Genomic DNA, 22,304 nt, shown 5'->3' on the forward strand with positions numbered 1-22,304 from the left:
ATTTATGTGATAAAAAAAGACCGATACACGTGTCTGATAATCATACAACCATGTGTATGCAATACATTCTACAAGACCAATGGAGACAATCTTATCATTCTAATAGACACGACCTTTCAACACTAACAGACAGGCAATTTTGAATTTGAATTCTAAATAGACATAACTACCTAGAAAATTAATGGAATAAATAATGACAAATTATAATATATAACTAATTATATAATCAACCAAATAAATAATGAGAATTACTCTCAATACTCTCCCCCTTAATTATGCTTCATATGTTCTAGATTTTCAATTCCCATTAAATCTCTCATCTCTAAGAACTTTAGCTTGGGTAGTGTGGTCAAGATGTCAGCCTTTTTTTCCTCTCCACGAATATGCTCTACATAGTTCGAACCCTCTTCAATGCATTCTTGAATAAAATGAGATTTGGTATCAATGTGTTTATTTCTTCCGTGAATGACCGGATTCTTCATCAATGATGTGGCAAATTTGTTGTCCATGTATAAATAGCACATTGAGCTTCCCAACCAGTCAAGTCTACCAATAAGTTACGTAGCCACAATGCTTGGCATGCCGCTGAAGTTGCGGCCTTAAATTCAGCTTCACAGGAGGAGAGAGCGACAGTGCGCTGCTTCTGCGAACACCAAGTGATAAGGTTGCCCGAAAAATAAAATGTCATGCCGGTTGTACCTTTACGATCATCTAGATCCATACCATGGCTACAATCACTATACCCATGTAATCTTCCATTGCCTCCTTTACGATAAAAGAGTCCATAACTCATCATTCCCTTGATATACCTCAATATTTGCTTGACTGCTTTATAATGACTTTCTTTCGGTGATGCCATGTACCTGCTCACAACTCCCTCCGAATATCCGAGATCCGGTCTAGTGTGAGTGATATATCTTAGGCTTCCGATGAGTCTTCCATACTCCATTGCATTTGCTGGTACACCTTATTCATCTTTATATAGGTGTAACTTCGGTTCCATGGGATATTTTGACGGATTACAATCTGTCTTTTATGCAGTTTGTAATATTTTATTAGCATACCCACTTTGATCAATTGTGATCCCTTTCTCACTTTGGTGAACTTCGATTCCCAAATAGTATGAGAGTCTTCCAAGATCGCTCATATCAAACACATTCTGCATCTCCCTTTTGAATCTACAAATTAGACTTTCACTTGTTCCGGTCACAATCAAAATGTCTACACACACACCAACTATCAACAGATCTTTAGGCATGCATTTCTTGTACACAACTTGCTCTTGTGGGCATCGGTGAAAGTCAAGTCCTTTTAGTGTGCTGTCAAGACGAATATTCCACGCTCTTAGGGCTTGTCGTAATCCATAAAAAGACTTGTGTAATTTATACACAAACTTTTCCTTTCCTGTGACAACAAAACCATCAGGTTGGGATACATATACTTATTTATGTATAATGCCATTCAAAAATACCAACTTTACGTCCAAATGGTGGACACGCTATCCATGCGAAGCTTCCAATGCCAACAACAACCGTATTGTTTCAAGTCTAGCCACCGGTGCAAACACTTCCTCAACATCCACTCCTTTTCTTTGTACATATCCCTTTGCCACTAACCTTGCCTTGTGTTTCACAATATTTCCTTCAGCATTTTTTTTAAATAATTTAAAAACTCATTTCAGTCTGATGGGTTTCTTTCATGGGGGAAATGTTGTCAATTTCCATGTTTGATTTTTGTTTATGGCATCAAGTTCCTTCTGCATCGCCTTCTTCCAATTTGCATCAGTAGACGCCTCTTGGAACGAAGTCGGCTCCTCTCCAACAAACATCAATTCTTCTCCTTCATCCTTCACAACATCTGAATGTGCATAAATGTCTGAAATAGAGTGAAACCCACGAATGGGTGTGTGATCGAAAGCTATCTGACTCGCTTTTTGGCTACCATAAGATGCCTGAATCAATGGACTATCTCTGGAAGCTTAATTCCTTAAGGATTCTGCACTTCTCGTCGTTGATAACAATGGGGACTGAGCATTAGTAGTTTCGAATTGATGTATTGGACTTTCAACTCCATCAGCAACTGAAAATTGATTCGAGTATCACCTTCATCACTACCAGAAATTTGCACATTAAACCATCCAAAACTTGTGCTTGATTGAGTGCTCTTCCCTTTACTCCAATTCCATTTGGTTTTTTCATAAAAGATTACATAACGTGCAACATATACCTTATTTCAAAGAGAGTCATAGAGACGATAGCCTTTGCTACAAGATTCGACTCCCAAATAAATCATTTTTAAGCTTCGATCACTCAATTTTGTTAAGTGAATTGCTGATGCCTTCACATGCGCAATGCAACCAAAAGTTTTGACATGTTCAAGAGATGGTTTCTTTCGCTTCCAGCCCTCATTCGGTGTCATACTCTTCAAACCTTTTGTCGGAATTCTATTTAAAATTTGCATTGCATGTCGGACTGCTTCTCCCTAAAAATTTTCTGGTACACTCATCGCCTTTAACATGGATCTCGTTGTTTCAAGAACAGTTCGATTTCAATGCTCCACAATCCAATTTTGTTGTGGGTTGTATGGTGCTGAAAGTTGACTTTTTACACCCTCTTTATCATAGAATCCGTTGAATTTTTGTGATGTGAATTCACCTCTTCGGTCAGTTCTTAGCATTTTTAGTTTATATGTGCTTTCACTCTCAAACTGTGCCTTGAATTTCTTGAATGCCGGGAAAGCCTCATTTTTTGTTTTGATAATGTAAATCCACATAAACCTGATATAGTCATCAACAATTAGCATAAAATAATTATTTTCTCCCAATGTTTGTGGTGATATCAGTCCACACAAATCTGCATAGACTAGTTCCAATGGGGATGAAGCATGATACTCAGTTTCCTTTGGAAAAGGTTGACGAGTTTGTTTAGCCACCAAACACCCCTCGTAGACTTGTTTTGGGTGCTTCACTCTTGGCACACCACGCACCATATTTTTCTCAACCATCGAATCCAATGTTCCAAAGTTTATATGACCGAGCCTCGGATGCCATAACCATGTTTCATCTTCGAGACTTATGGCAGGAAAAATTGCTTTTATGGTCTTAAGATTAATCTTGTACACACGGTTTTCGACCGTTGCACCTTCATGATCAATTTTCCATGTTCATCATGCACCTTCAAGTGTTCGTTCAGCATTTCTACCTTGTATCATTCCTCTGTTAATTGCCCTAAGCTTAGATTATTACTCCGCGAGGCTGGAATGTAATACACTTCATAAATAACTTTGTGTTCGCTATTTTTGCACTTTAATAAGATGGATCATTGTCCTTCAATTTGTACTTTGGACCCGTCACCAAAACAAACTTGACCTATTATCTCCTTGTTAAGTTCAACAAAAAGATTTTTTTCCCGTCATATTGTTGTTTGCACCATTATGTAAGTACCATTCGTCATCGCCATTTCTTTCACTCTGATCTGGGAGCACTTTATCTTCATTAAGCAATACCTTAGGTACTGTGTTTTCCCCGTAAACACTTAAAAGTGGTGTAGGATCCTCCTCTTGTGCTTGGGCTAAATTTACTTCATTGTTTTTCTTCTTCGGCGATGACTTGCATTTTGACGCATAATGCCCATATTTTTCATAATTAAAATATTTTATATGGCGCTTGTCTCTGCCCCGGTGTTGATTATACCCGGAATCTCGAGATTGTATAAAATTACCATGTTCACTTTTTCCTCGTCCACCTCCGCTACCTCGACCACCATACTGGCTGCCTTTATCGTGATGGTAAGATCCATGTCCTCTTCCACCTGATACCCAACTTCCTTCTGAAATATTCTGATTTTTTTGAAAATTTGTCTTAGTGAGTAATAAACTTCCCTTATTGCTTGTATTTCCACTACGAAGCTTCAACCGATCTTCATAAGCTTTTAGTCGGCCGATAGCTTCTTCGAATGGTATAGTATCTAAGTCGCAACATTGTTCAATTGAATAAATCAATTGTAAATACGTGTCCGGAACTGAATCAAGAAGTTTCCGAACAAGTGTATTGCCTTCAATTTTTGAAACAAGATTATTAAATTTTGATACCATGGCGCTCAAGTTTCCAGCAAATTCATCTATCGTCTCACCTTCTTTCATTCAAAGCCTTTCGAGACCACTCTTCAGCGTATGTAGTTTTGCCCTTTGCACCCGATCGGCTCCAAGATATCTTGTTTTTAATGCCTCCCAGATTTCCTTCGAGGTTCTCTTCTTCGACACTTGTAGAAGGATGTCTTTTGGAAATGCTTGGAATATGAAAGCTCTAGCCATCTAGTTCCTTTTATCGCTCACCGCCTCTCCGGCCGGTGGTTCGATGGAGTCCCAAATCCCCTGAGCATCCATTATGGTTTCCATCTTTATCGCCCATGTCGTATAATTTTTCGGAGTTAACATGGGACATTGAAACGGGATTGAACCACTCTTCTTTCCTCCTACTTCTATCGATATATTTTTCAGTTTGAGATACTTGGACATCAACTTGGCTATGATACCAAGTGTTAGAAATTAAATTCACAAAGATACGGGAATATACAAAAACAAATCTGAATGATTTCTGTGATCAAAGATAAAAAAAAAAAAAAGACGGATACACTTCTCTGGTAATCATACAAACATGAGTATGTAATACATTCTACAACACCCATTGTCACAATCTTATAATTCTAACAAAAAGACAGTTTTGAATTTGAATTCTAACATAACTACCTAGGAAATTAATAAAATAAATAATGACAAATTATAATCTTGTACTAGAAAAAAATCGCCCCCGACACTGATCCCACAATTATCCCCATGATCAACCGACTGCAACGATGGTCTTTAGCCTGTCCAGAATCTTTCTGGTGAAATTCGCGGTGGAAGCATGTTGAAAATGGTGACTCTGCTCTTCGTGGACAATACAAGTCACGCTGCCAATTTGTTCCTACGCCACTTTAAAAAATTAGAACAACAAAAGCCACCAGAGCAATATGCAGAGGCCAACGTGCACCATGGCTGATCAAAACTTGCCACGCTGGGTAAGAGATGCTGGATTTTTCTCCTGCCATGACTCTTACAAAAGTAGAACTTTTGATTGTTGGGTATTTTGAATCGGAAGGGTAAAAAGAGTAATGACTTGGATATTAGTATTGGATCGTGTTTAAATACACTTTCCAAAAGTTATATTTTGATCATACTATCAAAATCAACTTCATGGGATTATACGCTCTTAAAACTCAAAGATTTTAATGTATAAGAAGAATACTATAAATAGCTGCAGAGAATAATAACTTTTATGTGATTCCATATTGTTAATCTAATCTCCTTCAGAATTACAATCTAATCACTTTTTTTTTTATTTCAAGTCTCACCCATTATTTATAGAATTGAAATGGTAGAAGATTGTAATGCAACTTTTAAGATAATAAATGCAATTTTTCAATACGATTTGATTTTTCATAGTGTTGGTGCAATTCTTCATATGATTTTTAAGGATTGATCCAAATCTTTTAGAAATTTACTAAATTTCTCCTTATGGTTTGATTTTGAAACAGCCTTCCACAATCTGAAGCTGACTGGGAAACATATTATCCAGAGATTGAACTTTAAGCATATCTTCATTCGTCTTGACAATGATGAGGACTTTACTCGTATTTGGTCGATAGGGATGTGGTTTGTCAAAGGCTTTCCAATGAGGGTCCTGAAATGGTCTCCAGACTTCACACCGAAGGTTGAACCTCATCAGGTTGTTGTCTGGATATCATTGCCACTACTTCCTCACTACCAAAAAAATGGCCATTTGTAGCGGTTTTAAAATCGCTACAAATGGCAATTTTTCGTTATAAAAAGCTATTTGTAACGATTTTGTACCGCATTTTGACCGGTGCATATACTCGAGCTGCAAAAAGCCTCTGTACCGACTTTTTCCGTAACAAAAAATGGACGGTCAACGCACTTATAAAGCACGTGGGAAATCTTGTTGTAACGGTTTTTGTAACGCTAGCATTGTGTTTTTGATTTATTTGTAGCGGATATTTCTCGTAATAAAAGACTCGTTACAATAAATTTTCATCCATTTGTAACGACTTTTGTTACGGTATAAATTTCGTTACAATTGCTAGTTGTCAGAAAACTATTTTAAATGACACTCATACTTTTTGTATCGGTATTTGTAATGGCTACAATTTCGTAACAAACAGAGTATTCTTGTTTTTTCAATAATACCAAAAAAATTAGTATCGAAACCGGAAAATTTGTACAATGCATGAAAATATTGCGAAATGACTATAAAATATAAAAATATTACAGAAAATCTTTATCACCATCAATTGCATCAAGTACGCACTGTCTAAAAACATAACTATTTCGCAATACAACATAACATATACGGCGAAACATAGCAACAAACACAGAAAATGCAAGTTCAACCAACGGAAAGGACTCAGTCACCACCAATCTACAAACAAAAGTTAATCATCATAGTATCATGTGTCATGCTGCAACATCCTATGCAATATCAAAGGGAACATACATGACAGTCAGGTCGTCTTCGTGTTGCAATAATGCTTGTCGTCATGGTACCTCGTATGCGTCCACTCATATGTGCCCCATTCTCGAGACCCTACACTCATAATTCATATGGCTCTAAATATAATAGTTTAGAGACATTTACAATTAAATATGTTAAACATAAATTTACCATTTTCATTAACTGATTTTCTAGAACCTGGCTTTGTTGTCTCATATGGTATTGGTAGTGCATAAGAAGTAAACCTGCACAAGGGCAAAGGCTGAATTGTGCCATGCAATCGGCTGAATTAGGTTTTTTTTTTCTAGAAAAAGAGGTATTGATTTCTGAGTCCTCTGTTCCCATATTATAATGAAAAAGAATTTTGACAAAAACTAAGCTCTTGCAAATATGAAATAAAAAAAAAAAGAATATTCAACAGATGAAAAGATACTGGAAAAATAGTAACAAATAGGAAAACGGTTGTGCAATGATAAGATTCATACAACCAGGTGCATAACCAAACACATGCTTTTTATGGTGGTATAGATCTATTATATCTAGTTATCACAACAAATTTTTACCAAGAACTATCACTTTATGATGAACCAGTTTCCAATCTAATTCAAAATTATAACTATAACTACAACACAAATTTAAGTTCATGTAGCAAAAGAATTTGAAAGAACAAAGGGCCAACCAAATTTAAAAAGTAGATATGGCAAAAATATGATAACCGCCATTTTTCACAAAAGGCAGCTCCTATTTATCATGCAACTGTAAAAGCTAGTAAGTTTGATAAAAATAAGTCTCCACAATAACAACATATAAATATCCTCCCTCCACAACATTCAATTTTGAAATAGGAGAAAACATTAATTTATCTATCTAAAGATGAAAAAAGATAAAGAGTTGAAGAAAACACATAAATATATTTTCATAAAAACAAGAAAGTTTTCTTGATTAGATGAGTAAATATTTTAAGATCTCAAACAAAAACTTCAATGTAACAATCGAAGTAAGTATCTTAAATAGTCCTCAGTAAGTGAATCTGCTCCACATTGGAGGACAATAGCTCCTAGTGCATCTCCACAACTTTCATTATGATCTGTAGGATAACAAGACAACTGCAAGACTACCAACACCATCAGGATATGCAATCAATAAAATCCACCGTTACACATATATTAATCAAAATATGATTAGGCAAAGGGTATTTAGTTTAACCAACCTATTTCTTCAGCAAAATATTGAGGAATATACAACAACTCTCTACTTATTTACATGATCAAATTCGTATGGAAAAGGAAATACCTTTGTAAAACCTAGGCAATCGATATCAAAACTAGTAAAGCTAACTTTATAATCTTTTATGTCTATCTTGCTCAATTGATTCCTGCAGATGGAGAGCAAGAAAGAAGATGAGACCTAATTTTGTTATGTGTTTGTGTTTGGAAAAATTCACACGAAAAAAGCAATACTGAGCAACGGAAAATATACAAACAACTATGTATGTGGAATATATTTTTTGTGAACATTAATCAAGAAACCAATAATACGTCCCTCAGTTGGGCCAAAAGTTTCTATTTTAAACATTCTACCCAAAATTTCAAAGTATTATTCAAAAAATTTTCAAAGAGTGTATGTTTTAAAAATTATGCCCAAATTTGGTTTGCTAATTGTTTTAAAATAATAACACAACTTTTATTTCACTCTTCTGGTTTGTATTGCAGAAGCAGACCGACTGATATATTATCATTCCAAAATTTCTTGTACGCGAGTCTAAAAAATTCAACAACCATTAGATGCAATCAAAAGTATCAGATTTCAGATTGGCATCCTTCCAAAATTTATATATGGAATAGCATCAAATCATTGTGCATATCCTGTATATTTTCATGGCAATGTCAATAAGACAATTCATTAAGAAGGTAGGAGAAATCTATGATAAATGAGCATTAATAGTTTGACCAACTATAAAATATTAGATAATTTTTTGTCTATCATAAGTGTGGTTGGGCGATCACATAATGCAAACTAAATATTGTATAAATTATTAAAAATAATATATGGAAAAACTTCTGTAAATATTAAGTCAAATGCTTTCATCAAGTGACTACGTCTCCAACCAAAAAACTGTCACCTATACATACTCAATTAAGAAAATTAATAAAATCACCTGCAATATTGCTGGCATCTACATCATACACCTGTCTGGCTCCAACCTGATTCTCCAATCCTAATTCTTCATATTTTAGAGCATATTAGAATTAGGGTTTCAAATAGAAAGAACACACATTTATTGTAGAAAACAGTTAGCAAATCACATATGTTTTAAAATTTGCCCTAAATTGAGCCATAAAAATGCTTCAAAGAGAAGTGTATTAACCTCTATCAATCTATAAATATGAACAATATTTGGAAAAAAAAACCTAACTAGTCAAAAAAAAAATATAAAAATAAATAAAAATAAGCAAATCCATACTTACAGGAAGAACTAGGTTTGGCATTTGAGGACGTCGGCGGGTAGCGACGGTTCGATGTTCACAGGTAAGGAAAGGAGCAGCAGAGCAAGGTCGACGACCGAGGAAGGTGGAGGCGGCGCGCGGTCCAGGGTTCCAGGATGGAGGAAAACGCGGAAAGTAAAGGAAGACGAAGAAGATCGAATAAGGCAAAGAAGGAAGAAGAAAGAAACAGAGATGTCGGGTGGGAGGGGCCGCATTAGAGAATTATATTTTAATTTGGTTGAAATTTTAATTTAATTTTAATTTAAATATTTAATTGAATTTTGTAATTTTAAATTTAAATAAATAATTATTTTAATTTTAATTTTACTTTGTATATATAAATATATAAGTATTATATTTAGTTTGAAATTTAAAATTAACATTATTGTAGTTGTAACGAAAAAATATCGTAACAAAAGAAAAAAAGTTGACCAAACCGAAAAAATTATTTGTTACGGAAATATTCAGAATAAAAAATAGCTTTTGTAAAGAAAATATTGTAGCGAATAAGATTTCGCTACAAATGGCCATTTTTTTTGTAGTGCCTGTTCATTTGTTTCAGAGAGATGCCATCTTTGCCACAGTCTTGGCGATTGGCAATCCTTTGAAGGTGGACCTTCTGACGGCCAAGCTTGGTAGGGCTTCCCATGCTCGAGCTTAGGTTGAAGTTGACATCTCTAAACGTGTGAAGAACTCTATTAACCTCGTCTTCAAAGGCAAGTTGATCCCTCAAAAGGTTGTTTCTGAAAATCTTGTAAAATATTGCAACCACTGCAAACATATTGGACACGATGATGAGCCATGTTTTGGTGTTGGGAAGTCTCCTGCTACAGCTAGGAATAAGCAGGGAAGCAACATTAATAATCCTCCATACATACAGAATGATCATTCTAGCTGTTGTAGCCTATTACCTCCAACAGGATGTTTAGAAAGGATGATGGGCATGAGAAGTCTTCCAAGGATAAGAGTAAGGGAATTTTTGAGGAGGATGATCTTAGATAGTACCTTTTTTATAAGAAAAGAAAGGTATTAATTCTGTCGAGGTCCATGTTCCCTCCTCTTTTCTTCTGGCAGAGCTAATGCTGGAGGTTCTCAGAAGGCAAACAACTTTTCCCTTGTTGATTGTGGTGCTGATGAGTAGGAAGGAAGGTATTATGGAAGCAGCAGCTTGGGACAGATAAGTAGACAAAGTATGGAGAGGAGAACCAGACGGGCACTAATGATGTGGTGGATGAACAGAGAGTATTTCTTGGTGGATTAGTATTTCATGTTGGGTGCTGGAGGATGCAATTCTGCTATTCCTCCATGCTTATTCCTCTGTTGGTGATAATTCGGGAGTTTTGAAGCTGATGAGTGTGATGGTTTGTGTAGGTTGCCGCGGGTTGAGTTCATCTTTGTAGTGTGACATATTTTGTGCATTGCATTGCATGCATGGATGTTTGGAAATTATGTTAAGTTTCTGCTTGATTGGAGGCCGTCTTGATGTTTTGGCTATTGGTAGGTGGCATTTTTCTCCTCTCTGGCTGCATGCTGCCATGGTGCTGCCGCTGCTGCATGAGAGTCAGTTCATTAGCCTCTTTGATCTTTTTTGAATTATCTGAATTGAGGGAGGAGTCTCAATGCATGCAGAGTTTGGTGGATTGGGCTTAGACGGCTGCAATGCAGCTTGATAGGCCTTATTGGGCCGTCTCAACCTTGGTGTGTGTATGGGGCTTCGCCCTTAATTTTTAATTTTCTTTTATTATGGTATAAAATTAAATTTCAATGCTAATAATAACAACAATGTGAACAGGTTACACCATGGCATGGCCGAAATACCATCATGAGTGATCGCAAGTCATTTATTACAGGTTCTCTCTCTCTCTTTCTTTCTTTCTTTCTTTTTTTTTTTTTTTTTTCCACAACATTTATTGGCCATGAATATACATGCATGAATCATACTTAAACAACTTATTCTATTCTTCTAGTCTCGGAATGGTCGGTAAAAGCTTGCATGCATTTTGAATCTTGTCGGCGCGAAATCGTTAATGTATCTATATGTATATATATATTGTATAAGAAAGAAGAAATTTCAATTTCACATTATAATTATTCTTAATTAATATATTTGGTTATAAACTTGAATTCTTAATCTTATCTTTAATCAAATTTCTTTTCTCGCCATGACGTCATCGTAGATTCACTTTTTTTTTTCAAAAAAACAAATATATATCACTATAATTTGATAAATATATATGATTATTACTTAATTTTAATCCCAATATTTTATTACGTATTCAATTACAAAATAATTTTTTACTCCACGAATATTTAGGCATATTTTTATTAAAAAAATGAAACAAAAATAAGCTTAATACATATAACAACTACTCAATATCTTATCTAAATAATTTATTTATTTTTAGATAAAACTTTAAAATATATATATTATATATATTGAAATAAAAAACACAAAAATATATCAATACATAGTTCATATTATTATGATTATTTTGATTAATGTAATAGATAAGTGTCATTAAATAAGTCATGTGGCATTTTCTGAAATTATTCATGATCTTCTTAATTGCCTATAAATAGGCTATGTGAAATAATATAAAAACAGGAGAATTTCATCTCTCGCGGCTCTTTCTCTATCTCTCCCTATAGATATATGTAATTTTATTATATACACAAGTACGGTTACATATCCTTGAACACATATATACGAGAAGCTGTACGAATGACTATTTGTTATTACATAAATGTCCTTAATAGTGTAATATTTGTTATTTTAAGCAGTTGTACGAAGTGGAAATATTGTAGGCAAGTATGACTAAATTTATCAATTAACCCTCACGTGTCAATTATACTGAGGATATTGGGTGTTGTTGAGGTTTGTGTTTTTCCAATTTGATTTTTTATTTTGTAGTGATTTACTTGTATAATATATTGATATTGATATCATTTTGTAGATCATAACATTCACTTTAATACAAAAATTTAGTTACAATATTTTAATGCTATGGTATATTAAGAAATGCATTTGAAACTAATGCAGGAGTTTTCGAGTTTGTTGGACACGCAAAACAAAAAATATTTGAGTCCGACTGGACGGTTGATCAATATATATATATCATTTTGTACAAGAATTAAATATTTAATTTAGCTAAAATTAAATATTTAAATAACACATAAATAATGCCTAAAAATATAAGTTAAGAAACACATCAATTAATTTAATTTGTGCACCAAAATAATTATAAAATATATTTAAAAATTAATAACTTAATAGTGTAGGAATTAATGGAAACAAATGGGAGAAAGTAAGAGTAAATGTGACCAAAGTAAATGCAGCAGTTGGAGGAGTCTGACGAATTTAATGCAGCCGATCAACCGTCGCTTGAATTCCGCACAGCAGCCAATCAGCCGTCACTTGAATTCCGTACAGCAGGGTCGGCCGTCGCTTGAATTCCGCACAACAGCCGACCAACCGTCGTTAGAATTCCGCACAGTAGCCTACTTCGCTTACTTCTATGCAGAAGTTTCCGCGTTGAGTAAGTGCAGCTGACCAGCTATAAATGTTTATGTTGGTTTCTGTGCAAAATTAATACAGCCGTCATTCAATTAATAATCATTGTACACGGATTTTTGTACTAATTAATACAAAATTGACATTTATTAAAAATTACATAATAAATATTTAATAAAATAAAATATACTCCCTCCGTCCAGCTACAAAGTATACATATTTCTATTTTGGGACGTCCAATTACAAAGAATCATTTCATTTAATACCCCATTTTTTTTCCACAAATACCCTTATTTTACATCACATCATTACTTTTATACAAAAAAGTAAGGGCAAAAATATCATTACACTACTTTTACATACCTACTATAATTAAAATACTATTATTTCTTAAACTCCACGCCAAAAGTAAATGTATACTTATTGCTTGGACGGAGGGAATATTATTTATTTAAAAATATTTATTACGCCAACATTAAATATTTAAATTATATTTTTTTATAATATTTAATTTAGCTAAAATTAAATATTTAAATAACACATAAATAATGCCTAAAAATATAATTTAAGAAACACATCAATTAATTTAATTTATATACCAAAATAATTATAAAATAATTAAAAATTAATAAATTAATATTTTATACACAAAATACAATAAATACAATTATTGAATTAAAAAAATATAAATTATACCAAAACTCGATATAAATAAATAATAAAATAAATAAAAATAAGCTATAAAATATTTCAAAATCAAAAGTTATCACTAACCAACTTTCCACTTGACAGCTGTCTTCAATCATTCCCATGCGAGGCCAACCGACTCCCCCATCCGATCAATTCGGTTTGCCACTTTTTTCATTATTTTCTTTCTTTATCTCATCTTTCCATCCGACCAATTCGGTCGGTCACTTTTGTTTTTTTTTTCTTTTTTTATTTTCTCTCTTTTCTCATTCTCTCTTGTTCAGTCAACGCTTCTTTTTTCTTTCTCATTTTCTCCCAAAAATATATTTATATAATTCATTTTCTTTCACTTTCATCCTCCGATCAATTCGGTCTGTCACTTTTTTTTTTCTTTCTCTCATCCTTCCATCCCACCAATTTGGTCTGCCACTTTTTTTTTTCTTTCTCTCATCCTTCCATCCGATCAATTCGGTCTGCCATTTTTTTATTTTATTTTCTTTATTCCTCTCATCCTTTTTCAATTCGGTCTGCCACTTCTTGTAGAGAATTATTTTTCTAATAATAAAACTAAAAAAAATATGATATAAAAAAGTATTTTGAAAAAAAAATAGATTTTTTAAAATTGGTTGGTTTCGCAGTTATAAAAAAAATTATATAATTCATTCTCTTTATTTCTCTCTTCTTTCCACCCGATAATTCAGTCAGTTACTTCTTTTTTGTTCAAAATATCTATAGTCATATGTTTTATTTATTTAAATTTATATATTCATATTCATATAATGTAATTTTTAAAATTTAATTAAAAATTTGAAACATATTAATATATATCATTTTATAAACAATAATTTAACTCATAAAACATATTAATATCAATAAAAATAAATCACAAAAAACATTCTATTAGAACAAAAAAAAGCCGCGCAGCATAGCCGCGCACATACGCAGGCCCGGCCCTGGGCCAGGCGAAAGGGGCCCTCGCCCAGGGCCCAAAATGCAAAACGGCCCATCAGCACATAGATATATATATGTATATATATATATGAGATGTTTTAAAAAATAAAAATAAATAATAAATTTATAATTGAAAAAAAAGTCAAAAAACAATGTGGCTACAGTGGTGGTAGTTTCTATGTAATATCTATGGGGTATAAAAGGAAGTTGCAGAGTTGCTCTCTGCATAGTTCTTTTAGACCGTTTTTAACTTTTTTTTCATTTTATAAATTTCTTTTAAATTATATGCCAATTTTCTTATTTCTTTCATTCTTTGTTCTCTGTTCTCCGTCTTCATCCTGCATCCATTCATTTTCATACTGTGATTTTTTGTTTCTGCAATCTACAATTTTTTATAAGATTATTTTTTTTTTGTTCTACAGAGTACAGAATAAAAAAGTCAATGTTAGATTTTATTGTTTTAAAATTTTAATAGTATATATTTTTGTTAATGTATATTATTTGATTTTTTAATATTTATTATATGGTATTTTCTCTATTGCAGGTACAAGACGAAGAAAAAAAAGAAAGAAGAAAATTAAAATTCTAAATCTCTCAGAATTTTTTTTTTTTCGTACAATCAAGGTAACGACTAACAAGGCTTAACTTTTTTTATTTTATTTTAGGGATTAAACTCTTTCATTATTTTATTATGTTTTTAATTGTCTTACATATATATTATTGTTTCATTTATATGTCTAATTTTTAGAACCTTTAAATCTTGAAATTTTATATCTTTTTACCAATTATGTATATTATTTATTATTTTTTCAATGCAGGTATCAAGGAACACACAATAAAAACTGGCAGTAAAACAAAAAAGAGGAAAATTCATCGGGTAGTGTTGTTCTTTTATTGTTTTATTTATATTTATAAATTTTTTAAAATGCTATCTAAAAAATAGTTATCAGGAAGTGAAAAAAAGGAAAAAAAAAAAAGAAGAAGAACAATTAATAAAATCACAAAAAGGAGCTTTAGATAAATTTTTCAATAAGAATATAGGTTATTCTACGAGTTTTGATGAATTAAATGATGGTTTTATTGAACATTCTAAATCTATTGAAAATTTAAATAGTGAAAATATTGTCGATATTGATATTATCAATAATAATAAGAATAATAGTAGTAGTAGTAGTAGTAATAATAATAATAATAATAATAATAATAATAATAATAATAATAATAATAATGAAATAGGATTATAAATTGATGATAGTGATATTTTTTATTTAGATATTTATGATCCTAAAAATTGGGATAATTGGATAGTATACAAAAAAATATTTTAATTGAAAATGGACCTAGAAGAGAATTAGGTCTTACTTTTCCTTTAGATAAGATTTCCAGACATTTTTCATATGTCCATTACTCTAGAAAATTAAATAATGGAGAAACTAGTGATAGAAAATGGTTAGTTTATTCTAAACATGTAGATAAAATATATTATTTTTGTTGTAAAATGTTTAAGAAAAATAATAGTAAATGTTTGTTGGAAAATGATGGATTTAAAGATTGGAAACATTTAGCCGAAAGACTTAAACAACATGAAAATAGTATTGAACATATAACATATATATTGGAATGAATTAAAAATAAGATTAAATAAAAATCAAACAATTGATAAATATATTCAAAAAGAAATTACAAAAGAAAAGGAACGTTGGAGACAAGTTTTAATTAGAATAATTTCTGTTGTAAAATGTCTTTCTAAACATAATTTAGCTTTTCGAGGTTCGAATGAAAAACTTTATCAAAACAGTAATGGTAATTTTTTAGGAATAATTGAAATGATTGCTGAATTTGATATAGTTATGCAAGATCATATTAGGCGTATTTAAAATAATAAAATTCATTATCATTATCTTGGTCACAAAATTCAAAATGAATTAATTTCTTTATTGGCTCATAGTGTTAGAAGTTCAATTATAAAAATTATTAAAGAGTCAAAATATTTTTCAATAATTCTAGATTGTACCCCAGATATTAGTCACCAAGAACAAATGACTTTAATTGTGCGTTGTATAGATATGTCAAGTAATAAAATTAAAATCGAAGAATACTTTTTACAATTTTTGCAAGTAGAAGATACAAGTGGTTTAGGACTTTTTAAAGAATTGAAAAATGCAATTGAATACCTTGATCTTAATATTGATAATATAAGGGGTCAAGGTTATGATAATGGATCTAATATGAAAGGTAAACACCAAGGAGTTCAAAAAAGATTACTTGATATAAATCTTAGAGCATTATATATGCCATGTGCTTGTCATAGTCTTAATCTTACACTTTGTGATATGGCACATTCTTGTACAAAAGCAGTATCATTTTTTGGAATTGTGCAATGTATATATACATTATTTTCAAGCTCGACATAAAGATAGAAATTTTTGCTCAATAATATTTCAAATTTTACTTTAAAATCTTTGTCAAACACTCGTTGGGAAAATAGAATTAAAAGTGTTAAAGCTATTAGATTTCAAACTCCTCAAATTAGATTAGCTTTGTTAGATTTAATTAATTCATGTGATGATGCTAAATCAAAAAGTGAAGCTGAAAGTTTGATTAGTTCACTTGAATCCTATGAATTTTTACTTGGTATGATTATTTGGTATGATATTTTATTTGTTATTAATAATATGAGTAAAAAATTACAATCTGAATTTGTAAGTATTGATACGGCTATGAAACAAATAGAGGATGCTTTATTATTTTTTGAAAAATATAGAAATGAAGGACTTTTCAATAGTATGCATGTTGTAAAAGAAATTGTTTTAATTATGGATATCGAATGCGTATTTCCAATTAAACGTCGTATTTTTAGAAAAAGAAAATTTGATGATAGTGATCAAAATGAACAAGTACAATCAGAAGAAGAAAATTTTAAAATTAATTATTTTTTAGTTGTAGTAGATATGGCCATTACTTCATTAAATGATAAATTTATGCAATTGAAAATGTTTAATAGCATTTTTGGTTTTTATTTAATTCACAAAAATTAAAATCTTTAGACAATAAGGAGTTAATAGAATGTTGTACTATTTTATCAACTACTTTTTCTCATAATAATATTTCTGATATTGACCTAGAAGAAATGATTGCTGAATTAAAAGTTCTACGAATGATTTTATTTTACCTGATAACTTAATGTCACTGATTGAAATTCTTGAATTTATTAGAGCGGCTGATTGTTATCCTAATGTTTCCATAGCCTATCGTATTTTATTAACTGTACCAGTAACAGTAGCATCAGCCGAAAGAAGTTTTTCAAAATTAAAATTACTAAAAACTTATTTAAGATCGTGTATGTCTCAAGAACGATTAAATGGTTTGGCTATGTTGTGTATTGAAAAAGAAATGTTACAAAAAATTAATATTGATACTATTATCGATGAATTTGTATCTAAAAATGCTAGAAGAAATTATTTTATTTAATTATTTATATTTTTATTATTAAAAAAATTATTGTGATATATTTCAAGGGCCCATAATTTGAATTTCGCCCCAGGCCTATGAAACCTCAGGAACGGGACTGCACATACGGGCACTAGTATATATATATACTCTCATACAAATTATATTATATTATTATATTATATACTATATTTAATTTGTTATATTTTATAACATATTATCAGAACGAGACTTTGTCGATGAAGTCTTCATATAAAGATAGCGTATTCTTTTTTTGTTTTTGAAATTACTTAAATAGGTTGAAGAAGTATGTTGGAAAGAATATTTTTATTCCGAAGTTCTACCCGAATATTATAAAAAATATTAAAACGCCGCGGAAGCTCTACCAAAATTTAAAGGTATTTATTTAATTATTTTTCAAATATATTATAACTAACATAAATTTTTTATTTTTTTTTCACTAGCCATTATAAGAAAAATGCACTTGAAGATACCAATAAATAAAATAATGGCAGTAGTGGTGATAATTTTATTATTAGCACATAATTATATGTGTGATTTTTTTATGTACCCTTGATTACCCAGAAAGTAAATATTTTAATAATCACGAAGGTTTGTATATTGAGAACCCTGAAGGTTCATATTTTATAAAAATCTTGAGTACCTTTAAAACCCCTCATGGTGTATATTGAAATGTATATTAAGCGTCCCGAATGTGCACATTGTGAAATCTCCTAATATTATATATTGGGTACCCTGAAGGTACATATTTAAATTTCTGATATTTATATTTTGAACACCATTAAGGTGCATATTTTAAAAATCCCAATTATTTATATTTTGAGTACCCTGCAAATGCGATGTAATAATATATATTTAGAACTCCTTATATATAATTATTTTTACTCTTATAGTTGGTAATAATATTACAACTATGATTTTTTAAAAAATCTTTTTCGATATATTTATACCGTAAAATTTCTTCCAAAAAAAGAAATATGAATGCAAAATGCGCTATAATAAAAAATACGGAAGATAATTTATGTCTTATTGATAGTACATCAACGCACACCATCCTGAAAAATAAGAAATATATTTCACCAACCTGAAGTTGGAAAGAAATTGAGGTAAATAATATAGGTGGTTGTGCGAAATTAATTTACGGCTCTGGAAGAGCAATAATATTTCTCCCCGAATCAGTAAAATTTGATATCCAAAATGCAATATATTCTAGCAGATTCCAAAATAGTTTGTTGAGTTTTAATGATATTCGCAGAAATAGATATCATATTGAGACATCAAGTGAGACAAATAATGATTTTTTGTTGATTACAAAATTCATTGATGGACATAAATATATATTAGAAAAATTGTCTTAATTGTTTACTGGATTATATTGTACAAAGATTAATGTAATTGAAACATATTTGGTAGACTAGAAGTCTACAGATTTTATGATTTAGCATGACCGATTTGGACATCCCGATAATACTATGATGAGACGAATTATAAAAATACTCATGGACATAACTTGAAAGATCAAAGGGTATTAAATATAAATGAACTTAAATGTGTTGTTTGTTCAAAAGAGAAACTAATAACTAGACCATCACTAGCAAAAGTGGGAACTAAATCCCTTTTATTTTTAGATCCACCATGCAGACCATTTTGATATTTTATGGTACTTATCGATGCATCTACTAGATGGTCGCATATATGTTCATTATGCACTCGCAATTTGGCATTTGCAAGATTGTTTGCTCAAATAATTAGATTACGAGCATAGTTTTCAGATCACCCCATAAAGAAAATTCGCCTTGATAATGCTGGTGAATATTCATCCAAGACATTTGATGATTATTGCATGTCTATTGGGATTGATATTGATCATCATGTACCGTATGTACATAGTCAAAATGGTTTAGCTGAATCATTTATACAGCGGTTGCAATTAATTGCAAGACCTATGGTGATGAAATCTAATCTTCCCGCATTTTCTTGGGGCATGCAATTATGCATGCCGCAACACTGATAAAATTGAGACCAACAAGCTATCATAGCTACTCTTCATTACAATTGGTGTATAATGAAAAGCCCAATATATCACATTTGCGAATATTTGGGTGCACAATTTATGTGCTAATAGCACCGCCCCAACGCAAAAAAATGGGCCCCCAACAGAAATTGGGGATATATGTCGGGTATGAATCACCATCTATTATTAAATATCTTGAACTATTAACTAGTAATTTATTTACGGCTTGTTTTGTTGATTGTCATTTTGACGAGTCATATTTTCTGACATTAAGGGGAGAAAATGATCAATTGAAAAAGGAAATTACTTGGAAAATACCATTAAGTTTAGTTTTTTTTTTTTTTTTTTTTTTTTTTTTTTTTTTTTATCTTTGTACAAGTTTAAAGGATTTACTACGAATAGAAAATAAGTTGCCTGATGTTTTTTCTGACGTTAACAGAGTCACTAGATCATATATAGCTGCAGAAAATGCACATGCTAAAACTGTTATTCGTGAAGAAAAATTACAAAGTGATAATGAATCAAATGCAAGTCTGAAGTGTGGCAAACCTTTAGATTCCAAAGATAAAAATCCTCGAAAGAAAAGAGAAACACATGAAAAGGTTGAGGATTTGAATGTTAATCAAAATTCTCAAGAAACGGGTAGTAACATGGATCATATTCCTGAAGAAATTGATCCTGATAAACTTGCTAAGGAAGCCAATCCTAATATAATTTCTCTTGAAGAAAATGAAATTATTGAAAATTCAATAAATTATGTTACTCCTGGAAAGCATTGGAACCAAAATAATACAACAACGATCTAGAATCTAGATTAGTTAATGAATATCGCAAAAGAAAATATTGGTCAAAATGGAAAGATACGATCCATTCTGAATTGAATTCACTGGCAAAATGGAAAATTTTCGGACCCATTGTACAAATATCTGAATATATTAAGCGCTATTGACTATAAATGGGTATTTGTTCGAAAACAAAATGAGAATAATGAAATTTTCAGAGATAAAACGAGGCTTGTTGTCCAAGATTTTTCACAAAGATCTTGAATTGATTTTAATGAAACATATTCTCCAGTAATGGATGAAATAACATTTCGATATCTTTTTAGTTTGGCAATACATGAAAATTTGGATATGCATCTGATGGACGTCGTAACTGCCTATTTATATGGCTCATTAGATACTGATACCTATATGAGAATCCCTAAAAGATTTAGTATGCCTGAAGCATACAAAACAAAGTCAAAAGAATGTTATTCTATTAAATTACAAAAGTCTTTGTATGGAGTCAAGCAATCTGGTCGCATGTGGTATAATCGTCTCAGTGAATCATTATTGAAAGTGGCATATGCAAATGATTTTATTTTCCCATGTTTTTTTATAAAGAAAAATGAAAGAAATTTTGTGATAATAGATGTTTATGTGGATGACTTAAATTTAATTGGAACCCTTGAAGAGGTCTAAGAAGCTATTGAATATTTAAAAAGGAAGTTTGAAATTAAAGATTTCGGAAAAATGAAATTTTGCCTTGGTCTACAAATTGACCTTTTGGAAAATAAAATTTTGATACATCAATCTGCATATACCCAGAAGATATTGAAATGATTTGCAATGGATAAAGCACATTCATTAAGTACTTCAAGGATCGTTAGAACTCTCGATCCTATCAAGGATCCTTTTAGACCATATTTAAGTGTTATTGGTAAAATAATGTATCTGGCTTACAGTACAAGACCATACATAGCATTTTTTTGTAAATTTATGAGCAAGATTTAGTGCAATGGCAACACAACGACATTAGAAAGGCATTAAAAATATTTTTTGTTATCTCCAAGGAACGATTGATCTCGGTATATTATATTTAAAGAATTCTCGATATGAATTGATTGAATATGCAGATGTTGAATATCTCTCTGACCCACATAGAGCCAAGTCTCAGACTAACCATATATTTACGTGTGGTGGTACTGTGGTATCCTGGAGATCCACTAAACAAACATTAATCACAACTTCTTGGAATCATGCTGAAATAATAGCAAAATATTAGGCTAGTCGAGAATGTGTCTGGTTGAGATCAATGGCTCACCACATTTTAAGGAATTGTGGTTGAGATCTGAAAATTATAACCTCTACTATTTTATATGAAGATAATGCAGCTTTTATCACTCAACTAAAAGGGGATATATCAAGGGAAATAGAACGAAACGTATTTCTCCGAAATTTTTCTTTACTCATGATCTTCAAAAAAATGGTGAAATATATTTGTTGCATATTCGATCAAATAATAATTTAGTAGATTTATTGTCTAAGGCTTTACTGATAGCAACGTTCGAGAAGTTGATAAAGAACATCGGAATGCGTCGATTGTGAGATTTTATGTAATGTCCATATCAGAGGGAGCAAACTATCAAGTGATATTCACACCAGGGAATATATTTTTAATGCATGAAGTACGTACTCTTTTTCCTTCTCTAAGATTTTATCCCATTGAATTTTTTCCTAATAAAATTTTTTATTGCAATTACATGACATCTAAGGGTAATATTATGATTATTTTGATTAATGTAATATTTAGGTGTCATTAAATAAGCCATGTGGCATTTTTTGGGATGACTTAAGGGGAGTATTATGATTATTT

At 31.3% G+C, this 22,304-nt stretch overlaps 1 protein-coding gene and 2 long non-coding RNA genes across 3 annotated transcripts; all 3 read right to left on the reverse strand.

Moving 5' to 3' along the window:
• Nucleotides 1-481: 481 nt before the first annotated feature.
• LOC127244129 (secreted RxLR effector protein 161-like) lies at nucleotides 482-949 on the reverse strand. Its single transcript, XM_051264464.1, has one exon. It carries the CDS (start codon nucleotides 947-949, stop codon nucleotides 482-484), a length of 468 nt encoding a protein of 155 aa, XP_051120421.1.
• A 5,352-nt stretch (nucleotides 950-6,301) lies between these two features.
• On the reverse strand, nucleotides 6,302-6,828 carry LOC127244340 (uncharacterized). The gene is made up of 3 exons (XR_007837160.1): nucleotides 6,719-6,828; nucleotides 6,551-6,640; nucleotides 6,302-6,475 (listed from the first exon to the last, which is right to left on the reverse strand). It is a non-coding gene; the product is annotated as an uncharacterized LOC127244340 (long non-coding RNA).
• Nucleotides 6,829-7,563: 735 nt separating this feature from the next.
• Nucleotides 7,564-9,194, reverse strand: LOC127244341 (uncharacterized). The gene is made up of 4 exons (XR_007837161.1): nucleotides 9,016-9,194; nucleotides 8,706-8,771; nucleotides 7,841-7,922; nucleotides 7,564-7,653 (listed from the first exon to the last, which is right to left on the reverse strand). It is a non-coding gene; the product is annotated as an uncharacterized LOC127244341 (long non-coding RNA).
• Between the last annotated feature and the right edge of the window lie 13,110 nt (nucleotides 9,195-22,304).

Source organism: Andrographis paniculata, unplaced genomic scaffold (assembly GCF_009805555.1).
Source record: "Andrographis paniculata isolate CXL003 unplaced genomic scaffold, ASM980555v1 Contig9END, whole genome shotgun sequence".
Taxonomy (NCBI): Eukaryota; Viridiplantae; Streptophyta; class Magnoliopsida; order Lamiales; family Acanthaceae; genus Andrographis; species Andrographis paniculata.

What these genes read in the sequence shown, in the direction of transcription:
- LOC127244129 (XM_051264464.1), bottom strand. Translation starts at nt 949, where the DNA reads ATGGAGTATGGAAGACTCATCGGAAGCCTAAGATATATCACTCACACT.